At 55.8% G+C, this 13,725-nt stretch overlaps 1 protein-coding gene across 2 annotated transcripts in view; it reads right to left on the bottom strand.

Moving 5' to 3' along the window:
* TMEM266 (transmembrane protein 266) overlaps window positions 1-13,725 on the bottom strand; it is a 141,803-nt gene that overhangs the window by 29,178 nt on the left and 98,900 nt on the right. For both annotated transcript variants that reach the window (XM_017518213.2, XM_017518211.2), the window contains exons 6-8: window positions 7,182-7,238; window positions 6,003-6,141; window positions 1,528-1,643 (exon numbers count right to left, since the gene is read on the bottom strand). In XM_017518213.2, the coding sequence (XP_017373702.1) occupies window positions 1,528-1,643; window positions 6,003-6,141; window positions 7,182-7,238 (312 nt within the window). The remainder of the gene's footprint in view (window positions 1-1,527; window positions 1,644-6,002; window positions 6,142-7,181; window positions 7,239-13,725) is intronic.

Below are 13,725 nucleotides of genomic sequence, written 5' to 3' on the forward strand. Positions count from 1 at the left end.
GGGGGCATCCATTTCAGTGGGAGGAGCTAACCAGGCATAAAGGAGCACTGACCACAGCAGTGAGTCCCCTGTGCCCTGTGAATGCGGAAAGTGAAGGCTGCGGCGGGGCTGGCGGAGGGGTGCAGAGACTGCGGCAGGGGGCACACGCTCTGTAGAGAGGCCAGGACTTGAATTAAGACAGACAGAGCTTGCAAGGGGCGGGGATTCACGCAAGGGGCACAGTGCAACTGAAATCCAAGAGGTGGCATGGCACAGGACCTGTCCAAATGACATGTGACTCCACTTGGCCATCAGGGTGTTTATGCATCAGACACATGAGAGACGAGGTTGAAGGGACCGGTGGATACATGGTAGGCCTGTACGCCAGGTGAGCCCTCATCCCTGAGACCCCCTTGGAGGCTGCCTGGACACCCAGCAATGGGGGAGGGAAAGGGAGCCCAGGGGTGCCCATCCTCACTGCACTGCAAGCCAGAAGGGCTCAGTGCCCACATTGATATGCAGCCACAGGCATTCCTCCACTTTCCCTGGCAGGACATGGGCTGGAAGACAGACAGCCCGTGAAGAACTGTTCTGGCCCTGGGCACAAAGAGCCACAGGCTCCGCTTCTCTGGCCTGTGCAGCTGGGGACAGTGACCCTGTCCTCTCCCCAGAATCCAAGGGGCAGAATGAGAATGACCATGCATGTCACCCGGCCCACCCCCACATTCCCACCACCTTGCCAGTCCCCTCGGTAGCATTCCCACCTTACAGCCTGGTACCGGACCCTTCCCTGCACCCCGAGCTGCGCTTCTACAGAGCTCTGCAGCCCTGCTGTGGGATCCAGCAGCCACCCCCTCCTGAGCACCCCAGTCCCCCTCCTCTGAACTCCTCTGTCCCACTCACATGGGAGCAGCCCCCTCATCTGACAGAGGAAGGACCTGGGGGCAGAGAGGTGGCCTGACTTGGCCGGAGTCCAGCGGGGGTGGGAGCAGCAGGGCTGGGCCTTGACTGCAGGCCTCTGGATTCCCAGCAGGGCCCCCCTGGCCTCTGCTGAGCCCATCCTCGCAGGGCCCACCACCTGCCTCTCTGAGTCTTCATCACGGCTCCTGGAGGATGCGGAGTGCTGCTAGCACCTTTCTGAGGCTCTGGGCGTCCTCAGTGGCAGTGGGCACATTTTGGTGCCCAGTGACCCTCAGCAGATAGAATTAGCCCCTGGCTTTAACGACTGACCATCTTTCTGAGAAGACTCTGATGAACTGAGGGGGCAACCTGGCAGGCCCAGGTTGGGGAGCTGAAGAGTCACTGTGCTGGCGTGGAAAGAACCCTGGCCTGGGAGTCAGGGCTGGGCCTGTGCCTGGCTGGGCTGCCCATCAGCGACCCTGGAGATGTGTCCCCTTCTCCAGGCTTCAGGTTCACCATGAGTCCAGTAAGGGGCTGGAGGAACTCTTTGACCTCTGCTGCCCCCGCAGCTCTAGCAACCCATGGCTTTAGGCACTACCAGTGTCCCCAGCAAGATCGCAGACAGAGCCAACAGTGGCTGTGTGTTACCCCTTGCTCCTGACAGATCTGCGTCAGCCTCTCCAGCTGCTCGTCTTGGATGACCTTGGCCTTCTCGTACTGCTGGATAACCATCTCCATCTCCACCTTCACTGGCAGGACGTAGGCTGGAAGACAGAGACAGCCCTGTAAAGAACCCAGCCATGGCAGGGCTTGGGCTGGGGAAGGGCTGGCCCAGCATTCAGCCAGCAGCAGGTTCCGGGCCAGTTCTCTGTGGATCTGGGGGGAATGTCCAGGTACCTGACAGCGTCTGGAAAGTACAGAGGGCCACAGCCTTCCCTCATGGTGTTGGGGTAGCTGTTTTCCAGAGTTCTAGAACCCTTACTTTTGGGCTGTGTGCAGAGCTGCCTGGAATAAAGACTATTTTCCAGCCTCCTTTGCAGCTACGGGTGGCCACAAGAAGACTGCCTTCTGGACCACCGGACACTAGTGAGGTGGTATGCAGCAGCCACAGGAACCTTCTTCACAAAGGAGCTGGGGCCAGTGAGGATGGGCGGCCCTGGAGCCTGCACACACTGGCGGAAAGGAAAACAGGGCAGCCACTTAGGAAAACGGTTTGTCTGTTTTTCAGAGTGTTGAGCAGAGAGTGACCATATGACCCAGAAATTCCATTCCTAGGTACCTTAGGGCAAGGAAAAACGTGTGTTTACCCAAAAACTCACACATGGACATTCACAACAGGAGTATTCCTCATGGCCAAAAAGTAGACATAACTCAATTTCATCAACCGATGAAAGCATAAATAACCCGTGGTCTAGCCACGTAGTGGAGTACTACTTGGCAATGAACAAGGGTGCCGTCCCACCACAAGCCACAGCACAGATGAGCCGCTAATGCATGATGCTAAGTGAGAGCGGTCAGACACAGAAAAACCACGTCGCATGATTCCATTTACATGAAATGTAATGGAACAGAACAGGTAACTCTATAGAGATGGAAAGCAGCTTAGTGCTTGCCTAGGGCTGAAGTGGGCATGGGAAGTGACTGCTGATGAGTACGGCCTTTCTCTTTGGAGTGATGAAAATATTCCAGATTTGGATTTTTTTGGTGATGGCTGCATAACTCTATGAATATGCTAAAAGCCACTGAACTGAGATGGAGTCTTGCTCTGTCCCCCAGGCTGGAGTGTGCTGGTGTGATCTCGGCTCACTGCAACCTCTACCTCCCAGGTTCAAGTGATTCTCCTGCCTCAGCCTCCCAAGTAGCTAGGATTACAGGCGCCCACCACCACGCCTGGCTAATTTTTGTATTGTTAGTAGAAACAGGGTTTTACCATGTTGGCCAGACTGTTCTCAAACTCCTAACCTTTAGTGATCCACCCACTCCAGGTTCCCAAAGTGCTGGGATTACAGGCGTGAGCCACCATCCCTGGCCAAATTGTGGACTTTAAATGGGTGAACTTTGTGGCATATGAATAATATTTGGATGAAGATGTTTAAAATGAGAAAGCAGTGGGCCCTCCTTTTGCCTCTTTATCTACTTCCCTTCTTCCTTCTTCCTGGCTGGGATAAGGATGTGATGGCTGGCATGGGAGCAGCCATCTTGCACCATGAGGTGACTTTGAAAAGTATGCTAAGTGCAGCAAAGCAACAGAACAGAAAAACAGGAGCCTGGGCTTTTCACTACAGGGAATAAGTGACTGTAGTCAAGGCCGTATCAGCTTGGACCACCTTCCTACCGACTTTTTTTTTGTTTTGAAACAGTCTCACCCTGTCACCCAGGCTGGAGTACAGTGACACAATCTCAGCTCACTGCAACCTCTACCTCCCGGGTTCAAGTGATTCTCATGCCTCAGCCTCCCAAGTAGCTGAGAGTACAGGCACATGCCACCATGCCCAGCTAATTTTTTTCTATTTTTAGTAGAGATGGGATTTCACCACATTGGCCAGGCTGGTCTCAAACTCCTGACCTCAGATGATCCACCTGCCTCTGCCTCCCAAAGTGCTGGGATTACAGGCGTGAGCCACCGTGCCCAGTCTGCAGACTTTCACATGAATGAAATACGCTTCTGTGTTAAGATGCTGTTATTCTAGGTCTCTGATACACAGATGATCCTATTTATAACTGATAAGTGAGAGAAAGCCTGGCCTCTGAGATTGAGGCCCCCTGCTCCACCAGCCAGCAGTAGCCCCATGCATGCCTCCCTTGGTAGTTCTGTGGGCTCAGAGTAGCTCTGGGCTCCTGGGAAGCCTCAGTGTCCACTCCTGACTTTCCCCTCACACTGTTCCCGCCCCCCTCAAAACCCAGCCCTTCCTGACTCTTCAGAAACCTCGGTCACATGCCTCTCTTGCCCTTGATTTCTAGAACCCTCCACATGTCCTCTCTCCAAGTCTCCTTTCCACCCGCAGCACCTCCAGATGTTTCCTGGCTGTTGCAGGAATCATGCAGAGAAGAGACATCAGGACTTTTCTGCCCGACTCCAGACCTGAAGGCCACCCCAAGCTGCCACTGCCTCCTCACATCTCTGCTGAAGCCAGTTCACTCCCAGGGTTAATTTGCAAGAGTAGCAAATTAACACCCATCTGTTCACTAGCACGTCTCTCTCCTGAGGCTGGTGGTGGCTCCAGGATGCCTGATGTGGCAGGAAAAGGGCGGGACAGCTGGGAAGAGTGTCTCAATGGGGGCTGTCAAAAGCCATTAGTCTGAGGACGTACAGCTGTCCACAGCTGGAAGAAAGAGCCAGAAGGTGCCGTTCCTGCCCTGAGGGGGCGGCGGATGTTCTCATGGACAGAGCCAAGAGCTGGGCCCCGAGCAGACTTCGGGGAGTGAGCAGCCAAAAGAGCGCTGGTGGGTGTTGGAGGCCTGGGCTCCACGTTTAGTTCTGAGCCTGATTCACTGTGTGACCCTCATCCCTCCTGGCCTCAGTTTCCCCATCTGCCAAACGAGGGGAATGAACTAGGTGACCTCCCAGAGCCTCTCCAGCCTTCCAAAAGCTTCTGAAGTGAGACCCAAACACATTCCAGTTTGATGAAGATTCCGTATTAGGGGATCTCTGACTAGATGTCAACATCTTCATCAGGACCAAATCCCACAGTGTTCCCAGGGTGGAGCACAGGGTGAGGAGCAGGGAGAGGGCGCCCGCCCTGAGGATGACAGCTTCCGCCTTGCACCTGCTGGGGAAATGCTGGCAGAGTCATCTCATGGCTACAATTCCTATCACCCGCAATCAAAATTCAGGGCTGGAAAAGACCATAGCATCTATTCCACTGGTTTTAAAACTGTGCACCAGAAGGCCTGGCAGTTCCTTAGAGGTGCCTCAGAGGGCAAGGGAGAAGGCAAGGAGGTGGGCTGCGAGGCCCCCACTCCAGGTCAACCAAAGCAGCTCCACTGGCAATCTCTTTGCAGATCGGGTATGATTCTGCTGAAGAAAGGGCCTTGCAGTTAACCAAACCAACAAAACACCCTGGGAACCACCATCTATACAACTGTCCAAACACCCTGGGAACCACTGTCTATTCAACCTCCCGGTCACTCTAGGGGGACCCCTCCCGGAGGCTGAGCAGCCCACTCTGAGTGGCTGTCCCTCATCTGGCTGAGGTGGGGTGGGCTTCCTCTTCCTGTCCTCTGGGGCCAAGGACCACCCTCTGGAGCCTGGTGACTTGGCTCTTCTTCTGCGAGATGACTGCAGTGTCCTCCCTGTGTGGTCACCCTCTGGGCCACCCCCCACCTCCAGTATCCTGCACCATTCTTCGGGGGGGGGTGGGTTTCCACCCCCATCTCCTCTTGGCCACATACTCTGGTCTGTTACCACCTTCTGGAAACACAGGAGCCACCCAGCTCAGGACGTAGCTTTCCAGGCAAGGGTGGCCCAGTGGGGAAGCGATGAGAAAGCAGTGACAAAGGAGTGGGCCGCATGCTGTCTGGGAGTGGAGACGCAGCGATGGAAAGGCATGTCACTACAGATGACAGAAGCGTGGGCCAAAAGCCAGCCGCTGCCTGCAGCTCCTGCAGAAACCTTTTCTACTTGTCTGCAGGTTGACGGGCTTGTGGGCACCCAGCTTGTCCTCGGTGGACTCAAAGGTAAGACAGAGCCTGCAGGGAGCAAGGCCTTGGCCAGATGACCCGGACAGAGCCAGTGGTGAGGCTGGCGGCCATTGGGGAGCCAGCGGCAGGGTGCATTGAGATGCCCGGGTGGAAACGTCTGCTCCTTCCAGAGCAGCAGGCCCTGCTCTAAGTGCTTGCATGGAGGCTGGCCCTCCAGGCTCACAGTGAACAGCTGCATGGGAATGAACACACGGCCCCTGAATGGGAGGTGGGAAGCTCAGCATGTGTGTGTGACACCTGGGCAGTGTGAGTGACCGCGTGACGGCGCGTGAGCAGGGATAGCGGGCCCCTCTCCCCGCTGACAGTTTCATCCGGCACCCCGATGCCAGCAGGGTGTGCGCCCATCACACGCTGTCTCCTCTCTCAGTTGACAGCCCCAGTTTCTGGAGCAGCCCCACTGACCACACCCCCCGGCCACTCACCATCTATGACCCTCTTCACCCTCCAGATCCGGAGCATGATGATGAGGCTGATGGCGTCCCAGGGGCTCCTGGGTCCGTTGGCCACAGTGGATGCCACCATCGGAGCCAAAGACAGGATGATCACAGCCCCGTCAAACACCTGTAAGAGGAGGTGCATTTCAGTGCCCTGGGCCCTGCTGCGTGTCCGGGACCAGGGGTCAGTCTGGCAAAGCAGCTGGTGTTACTCAACTTCTCCAGTGACCCGGACCCCCACCAGAAGGCCATCCCATCCCTGGTGGCCTCTTCTGACCCTCCTAAATCTTTAGGGGCCTCCTCCTCCTACATGTTGTCTTAAGCGCACTCTGCGCTCTAAGTGACCCCAGCCCATCTCCGGCCCTTGGTTCAGATGGCCTTGGACTGTCCTGCCCCTTCTCAAGATGGGGCCTGCATCCTATATCCCAGGCCCTGGGCAGAGGCCAAGCTGGCTCCCTCCCTGGCAGGGTAGGGTCTGAAGGTAGGCTCAGGGTGCCTCCTTCCCCAGGAGAGCAGGAGCCCGGGTCCAAATCTCAGCTCTGTCTGGAGCAGAGTCTCTAACCCTGCAGGGGGCAGGGCTAGGCAAGGAGGACGCCTGCCTGCACAATGAAGTCCTGGGCCCTGCCTTCCATAGCCTGCCCCCATCTGGCCTTGTTCTGAGCCTTTCATGGGCCAGGCACTCTGTGTGGGATCCCAGCACTGAGCCAAAGAAGCTGGAATATGAGGAAAGGGTGGGTAGCAGATCCTGACCGCCTTGCCTTGGCCTGTGTGCACAGCACTGCCAGTGACAGCCAGCCCTCCCTGACCTCGTCCCCACCCACGTGGTGGGAAGCAGGATGGAAACGCAGCGTTGACAGTTTCCCGCTCAGCTCTCCATTCAGGGTGGATTTATTTGTTTTAAAACACATTTCAAAAGGTTTTCAAATCGATTTGAGAAGAAATTGTAAAATTTTGCAGAACTTCAAGGAGACTGTTTTAGGACATTCCTTTGCTGGAAACAGTCTCGGTTCCCCCTCCCTGCCCCACCCAACATGCGCAGCCACAGAGGTCGGGTGGGAGAAGGAGCCAGGCTTTTTGATGGCATCCATCCTGGGATGGACGGGACATGAGCTTTCCAGCTTCCAGGATGGCTGGGTGGGGGGCTTGGGGGTGGACACTGGTCTTTACCTCTATTTTGTTTTCGATGTAATCCCAGATCCCAAGCACCACAATCCGTACAACAGTCTGCGGAAAGGAAGTGAGAAAGTGGTTATTCTCCAGGTCCGCCTCCAGCCGAGAATATTCCAGAGCTCAGCATTCAGTCTGCACGTTCGGCAGTAAGAAAAGGTCTCTGCTGTCCCTGAGCATTCCTCCGCCCTGTGCCCTCCCCACTCCCACTGCAGGTGCCCCAGCTCCAGCCTCCTTGGTGGCCGCACCTCCTGCTGGCTCCTGCGCCTGCAGGCTCGGACCCCCCACCTCTGTACCATCCCCTGGGAACCCCCAACACCATCTTCAGTGCTCCTGGTACACACAGAATACACTCCAAATCCCTCGGAAGGATACTCAGGACCTTGCCTGCCTCTCCTGGGTCTTTTGCCACCCCCGTCATGCTGCAAACCACTTATGAATCTTCAAACATGCAAGCTCTCGCTCTCATGGCCTTGTCTTTGCACGTGGCAAAAGCTGCAGTTGACTCCCCTCCTCACCCTGCAACTCCAAATCTCTTCCCTCCTTCCTGTAGAACTGAAGCTCCAGCATGGCCACCCAGCTAAAGACTACATTTCCCAGCCTTCCTTGCATCTGGGCGTGGCCATGTGACATTCTGGCCAATGGCTAGTGAGCAGAAGCACTTTGGGTTGTGCCCTTAAATGAATTAGGCTCCTCTTCCTCCTCCTCTGTCTTCCCAAGGCCTAGAATTGGGTGCATGAGTGTGGTGGTGTGCCACCTTCAACCAAGGAGGGCCAGGCTGCAAGACAGAAACCTGCTGGGTCCCCAAGAGCCCCGAGCCACCACATCAGCCTTGCCAATCCACGAAACGTGTTCTTCCATGAGAGAGAAATGGATCTTGCCTTGTTTAAGCCCCTGTGTTTTTGGCTTTCTTGTTACAGCAGCTTGGGCCGTGCCTCAGTCAGGAGGGCTTTCCCCTTCCTGTCCTTCTGACCCTGGTTTAAACGTCACCTCCGCGAAGCTCTTGCACACTCCTGGCTCAGCAGGCACCTCCTTCCTGGGCATTCCCATGATCCCTGGGTGTCACCCTCCTACAGCACTTCTTTGTACCTTGTGCTGATTCCTTCCCCACCCCCCAGTGGAGGCTCAAGAGACCTGGTCTGCGTTCTCTCTTTTATCCCTAATACCTGGCATACATAATTACTGAATGCCACTGCCTTCAGGAGCGGTTTCCTCACCAAGAGGACATCTTTCTCCAAAGCAGCTTCTTAAACGCTGGTCTTGTAAGATGCTGGTGTGTTTGTCTATAGGCTCTTCCTTGAGCCAACAAGACTTTAATTCACAGTGATTCACGCCAGATGGTGCCCCTCTCCTGCCTGCCTGTAGTACAAGCCCAGCCTTCTAAAGTCCGTGAAGCTGCCTAGATGATCATGACCCACAGCTGTTACACCACAGAAAGGCTTGGCTGGTAAAATCCAGCTCTTTCTCGTGACGGACAGTCTTGATTTCTGTGAAGGGATGGGAAGGCGGATGCTTGTGGTGGACAGTCAGGTCGCCTTCTCTGAGTACAGAGATGAGCATGTGGCAGCCGATGTCCACTCCTCTATGACTTCCCGCTCTCTGGATGGGCAGCCCATGCTTAACCACAAGACAGCTCGAAGGAGTGGGAAGAGATCTGGGTGAGGGGCCATGATGTCTTTAGATCATAGCTTAATAATGGGATAGTTGTGTGGCTTTTGGCAACTCAAATCCCCTCCCTGGGCCTCAGTTTCTCCTTCTGCCAAAGAGGTGGGTTACATGTTAACAATTCTTCCAATTATTTATGAGGATAATATCTGCCATCTAGTATACGTCTATGAGTGCCAGACCCTGGGCCAGCCCTGCTCACATGTGATTCCCATTTTACAGGAAGGGTCAGAGAAGTTAAGGAAGCTGCCCACAGCCACACAGCAATCAGGAATGAAGTCAACATTTGGCCCCAGAGGTTTCTGGCGCTGCAGAGTGCACTCAGCTGTGTAAGAACACCACATAACAACCAGGTGCAGCGGCTCACACCTGTAATCTCAGCACTTTGGGAGGCTGAGGCGGGCGGATCACTTGAGATCGGGAGTTCAAGACCAGCCTGGCCAACATGGTGAACCCTCCTCTCTACCAGAAATATGAAATTAGCCGGGCACGGTGGCACACACCTGTAATCCCAGCTACTCAGGAGGCTGTAGCAGGAGAATTGCTTGAACCCAGGAGGCAGAGGTTGCAGTGAACTGAGATCACACCACTACACTCCAGCTTGGATGACAGAGATTCTACCTCAAAAAAATAAAACACAACACACACACACCACATAATAATATGGTTTCTTCTGTCACTGCCCAACCCGCTCTGTGCTGACATTGAAACTTAGTATCTGTCTCCTCTGAAATGCTCCAATAGCCACTTCTATCCTGAACTCAATTCTGGGGCTCCCAAAGCAAAAGTCCAGGCTGGGATGGATGGGACCAGGTGCAAATGTAATTTCTGCTATGGCAACTGCTCCCCCTTTCTCTCCATTCTTCTCCTTTTAAAATTGTGGTGAAATACACATAACACGAAACACCATCTTAACCATTTTGAAGTGTCCGCCTGGCGTGAAGCACATTCACATTGCTGTGCAACCATCACCATCACACACCTTTAGAGCTTTCTCGTCTTCCAAACTGAAACTCTGTACCTGCTGAACAGCAACTCCCCATTCTACCCTCTGTCTAGACAAATCCGACGCCTTTAGGAGCCTCAAATGAGAGGAATCACCATGCTTCTTCAGAAGCAACACTCTTAGCTGAAAAGGCAGGGGCCCAGGAGTGAGGGGAGGGGAAGCCGGCCAGGCGGGGGACTCAGCCAGCAGCGGTTAAGCGGGAGGAGGAGGCGGCAGACAGCACACCTGGGCCTGTGCCCCGCAGGAAGGAAAGAGGCTGAACGGTTTTGTGATCCAGAGCAGTGCCAGGGAAGCAGACAAAACAGCTGGAATGCTGGCCGCTGCCTTCCCTCCGTGCCGGCCCCACCCGTCCTTGGAGGCCTGGCTCAAGCCCCCTCCTCTGGGAGCCTTTCCTGCCTAGCTCAGCCCATGGAAACAGAAGAGCAAGAGGCCGCTGTGGAGAGGGGTCCCGAAACGCCTCCCAGCCAGGCTCCTGCCAGAGAGGGAGACGTGGTGGCTCCAGGTCAGGGTCAAGGTCACCGTGACCCTGAGTCTGAAACACCCCACCTGCTGGCTTTTCCCCACAGCATCCTTCCCCTCCCCAGACACACTGTCCACGGAGGCAGGGGCAGAGCCTCACTGTCCTGCCCCCAAGAGACGGAGCACCGTCTTACACCTTGGAAAACACAGGCTGGACTAACCCACTGCCTGCCTGTGCTTCTCAGTGTGCAGCCAAGGACGCCCGCTTCGCAACATCGGGGGGTTGATGTAAAACACGGATTCCTGGACTCCAATGGAGAGCCAGGATATCAGAAACTCTGAGCACAAGGCCTGGAACATGCTTTTCAAACAAACTCCCCTGGAGCACCCAACGGAACCGCAGGAATGTGTAAGGCGACCCTGCCCTGAATCCCAACACACCACAGGCCCAGACGCAGTGAGGAGAAAGGCCATGAGATGAGGAGACGAGTGTGGTCCTCTTTCTGGCTCTGACCCATTCCTTACTAACCACCTGACCCTGGCTGGATCTCTGGACCGAAAGCAGATCGGTGCCCCTCGTACTGCCACCTCCAGGGCTGCTCTGAGCTCAGGGAGGCACGTGGCTCACTAAAAGGGCAGGGTGATGATGAGGCATTGCCCCCTGCGAGCCCCAGCTCCAGCCCCAGCCCCAAGGCCCATGGCTTTGCAATGCTGGCCCCTAAAAGTTGCAAAGGGCTTTGAAGGAGCACCTGAGGGAGCTGGAATCCCCAGCTTCAGACGCCTCCGTTCCCACCTGGGGCTAAGGGTTTCGGCCTCCTTCATTCCAGTTTTGCCTTCAGGAGGCTGCTCTGATGAGCGATGCAGGCCAGAGCCTTGGCAAACACTCAGCGACGGTGCCATTTATCATTTACTAGGAGCAAGTTTTTATGCCATTTGAGAGATGCAAACACTGAGGTGCAAAGAGTGGGAAGTGAACCTTCTGGTCCCCGCCTTCCGCCTCAGGTACCCGCATCTTCTGTTCCTGATCAAGGCCTGCTCTCAAGAAGGGACTCCCCTCATCTCTTCCAAGGGAAGGAAGAGCTGACTTCTCTGAAGGAAGGGATCCAGGCTCCAGGCTGTGGGAGGGGAGAGCGGAAAGTCCCAACCCTTGCGCCTGGTCCAGGCCCTGCCTCAGTCAAATGGCAGAAAGGGCTCCTGCCCTTCCTGCTGCCTGAAGCCGAGCCCTCCCCTCAGTGGAATCAGCGTTTTTCCATGGGGAGGGGACTGATGAGGCTGCTAGTGTTTGGAAACCTTGGGAAGTAGTGGTTAGTCTACAAGCTGGCTTTGTGCTTTTTTTTTTTTTTGAGACGGAGTCTTGCTCTGTCACCAGGATGGAGTACAGTGGCGCAATCTCAGCTCCCTGCAACCTCTGCCTCCTGGGTGCAAGTGATTCTTCTGCGTCAGCCTCCCGAGCAGCTGGGACCACAGGTACCCACCACCATGCCCAGCTAATTTTTTGTATTTTTAGCAGAGACGGAGTTTCACCATGTTGGCCAGGATGGTCTCGATTTCTTGACTTCATGATCTGCCTGCCTCAGCCTCCCAAAGTGCTGAGATTATAAGTGTGAGCCACTGTGCCTGGCCAGCTTTGTGCAAATTTTTAAAAGGCAGAGGGAGATCCCCAGCTCACCTCTTAGTGAGCAGAATGGGGGCTGGACACCCCTGTGGCCTGCACAGCCTTCCCTACATGGGGCCGCCAGCCAGCGAGAAGGGAGCGGCCCAGGTCTAGCCCCAAGCCTGTGGCCCCTCGACACTGCCACCAGTGGGTTGGGGGCGTGGGGTGGTGCGTGGCTTAGGGGAGCAGGGTGGCCTAAGGAACAGCCACCACAGGTACCAGGCGCTGGGGGCTGACCCCTGGCCCTTCCTTAAGAAGCTGATCTGCTCTTGGGCAAATTTTCCCTGGGGTGAAACTACACTGGCAAGAGGAAGATATGGATTCCAGGATCCAAGTCCAAGGCCAGAATAAGAAATGTGAACATCTGTGTGGCGTCTGGACGCCGTCACTAGTCTCATGCTGGTGAGAAGAGAAGAAAAACGGGCTGGACGCAGTGGCTCTTGCCTGTAATCTCGGCACTTTGGGAGGCCAAGTGGGGAGGATCAGTTGAGCTCAGGAGTCTGAGACCAGCCTGGGCAACGTGTTGAAACCCCGTCTGTACAAAAAAAATAATAATAATATATAAAAAGTTAGCCAGGTGTGGTGGCGCACGACTGTAATCCCAGCTGCTTGGAAGGCTGAGGTGAGAGGATCACTTGACCAAGGGGGTTGAGGCTGCAGTGAGCTGCCACCAGACCACTGCCCTCCGGCCTGGGTGATAGTGAGACCCTGTCTCAGAAAGAAAAAAAGCAGTCTGCTGTGGTGCCTCGTGGATGAGCCTAGAAAACATGCTGAGTAAAAGAGGCCAGTCACAAAAGCCACATAGTGCGGGGCTGTTTAGATGAAATATCCGGCAGAGTTAAGTTGACAGAGACAAAGGCAGGTTACTAGCTGGCGGGGGCTGCGCACGGGAGGGAGGCGGGGTGACTGCTAATGGGTATGGGGGCTCCTTTTGGGGGTGATGAAAGTGCTTTGGAATCAGGTAGAGGTGAAGGCTGCACGTCGCTGCATGGCTAGGAAATGCCACTGAATCGTACACTGTAAAAGGGTTATTGAAGAGAATTTCACCTCAACAGGAGGAGGAGGAGGAAGAGAGGGACGGGGAGTCAGCAGCTGCCGCCGCCCCTGCCTGAGGCTCCCATCTAGAAGGCCAGCCACGGCCCGCTTTCTGTTCTCCCAGGGAAAGAGCTGGGGCTGCCTGGGCCTTTCCGGACCCCAGGGATGGGCCGAACACCCCATGGCCTCCCTGGGCCCTGCTGCAGGGTGGCCTGCCCTTGGCAAGGAGACCCCAAGGATGGCTGCAGTCTCAGGGGAGGAGCAGCAGGCTTCCCAGTTCCAAGTGGCCAGCTGGGCCTGGCCTCCGCCGAGGGCGGGCTGTGCTTTGGAAGAACGTTTGCACAAATCTCCATCTGGATTGCAAGGCTCTGCTTATTCTTGGTGCTGCGGGGCCACGTGACATGCAGTGACCCCATGTGACCTGGAAGGCTGGGGCCCAGGAAGTCTCACGGGCACCCACTCTCAGCTTGGATCCCCGCAGGAACCCCTGCGCAGCCCGCCTGACCGAGGGGCGCCCACTCTCACTGTCAAACAGCTTGGCCCGTTTGAACAGATGTCCTCAAATGGAGCCCAAACCAGCCTCACGCTCCCCTTCTCTGGGCCTAGCTCTGTGGCCTGGGGCCAGCGCAGAGCAAAGTGGCCCATCTTCCCAGAGCAGCCTGCAGAGCTCCAAGGTGGGCGAAATCCGGGGCGGAGGCCCGGCCACCCACCCAGATTTCTGCGCC

This window comes from Cebus imitator, unplaced genomic scaffold (genome assembly GCF_001604975.1).
Source record: "Cebus imitator isolate Cc_AM_T3 unplaced genomic scaffold, Cebus_imitator-1.0 Scaffold664, whole genome shotgun sequence".
Taxonomy (NCBI): Eukaryota; Metazoa; Chordata; class Mammalia; order Primates; family Cebidae; genus Cebus; species Cebus imitator.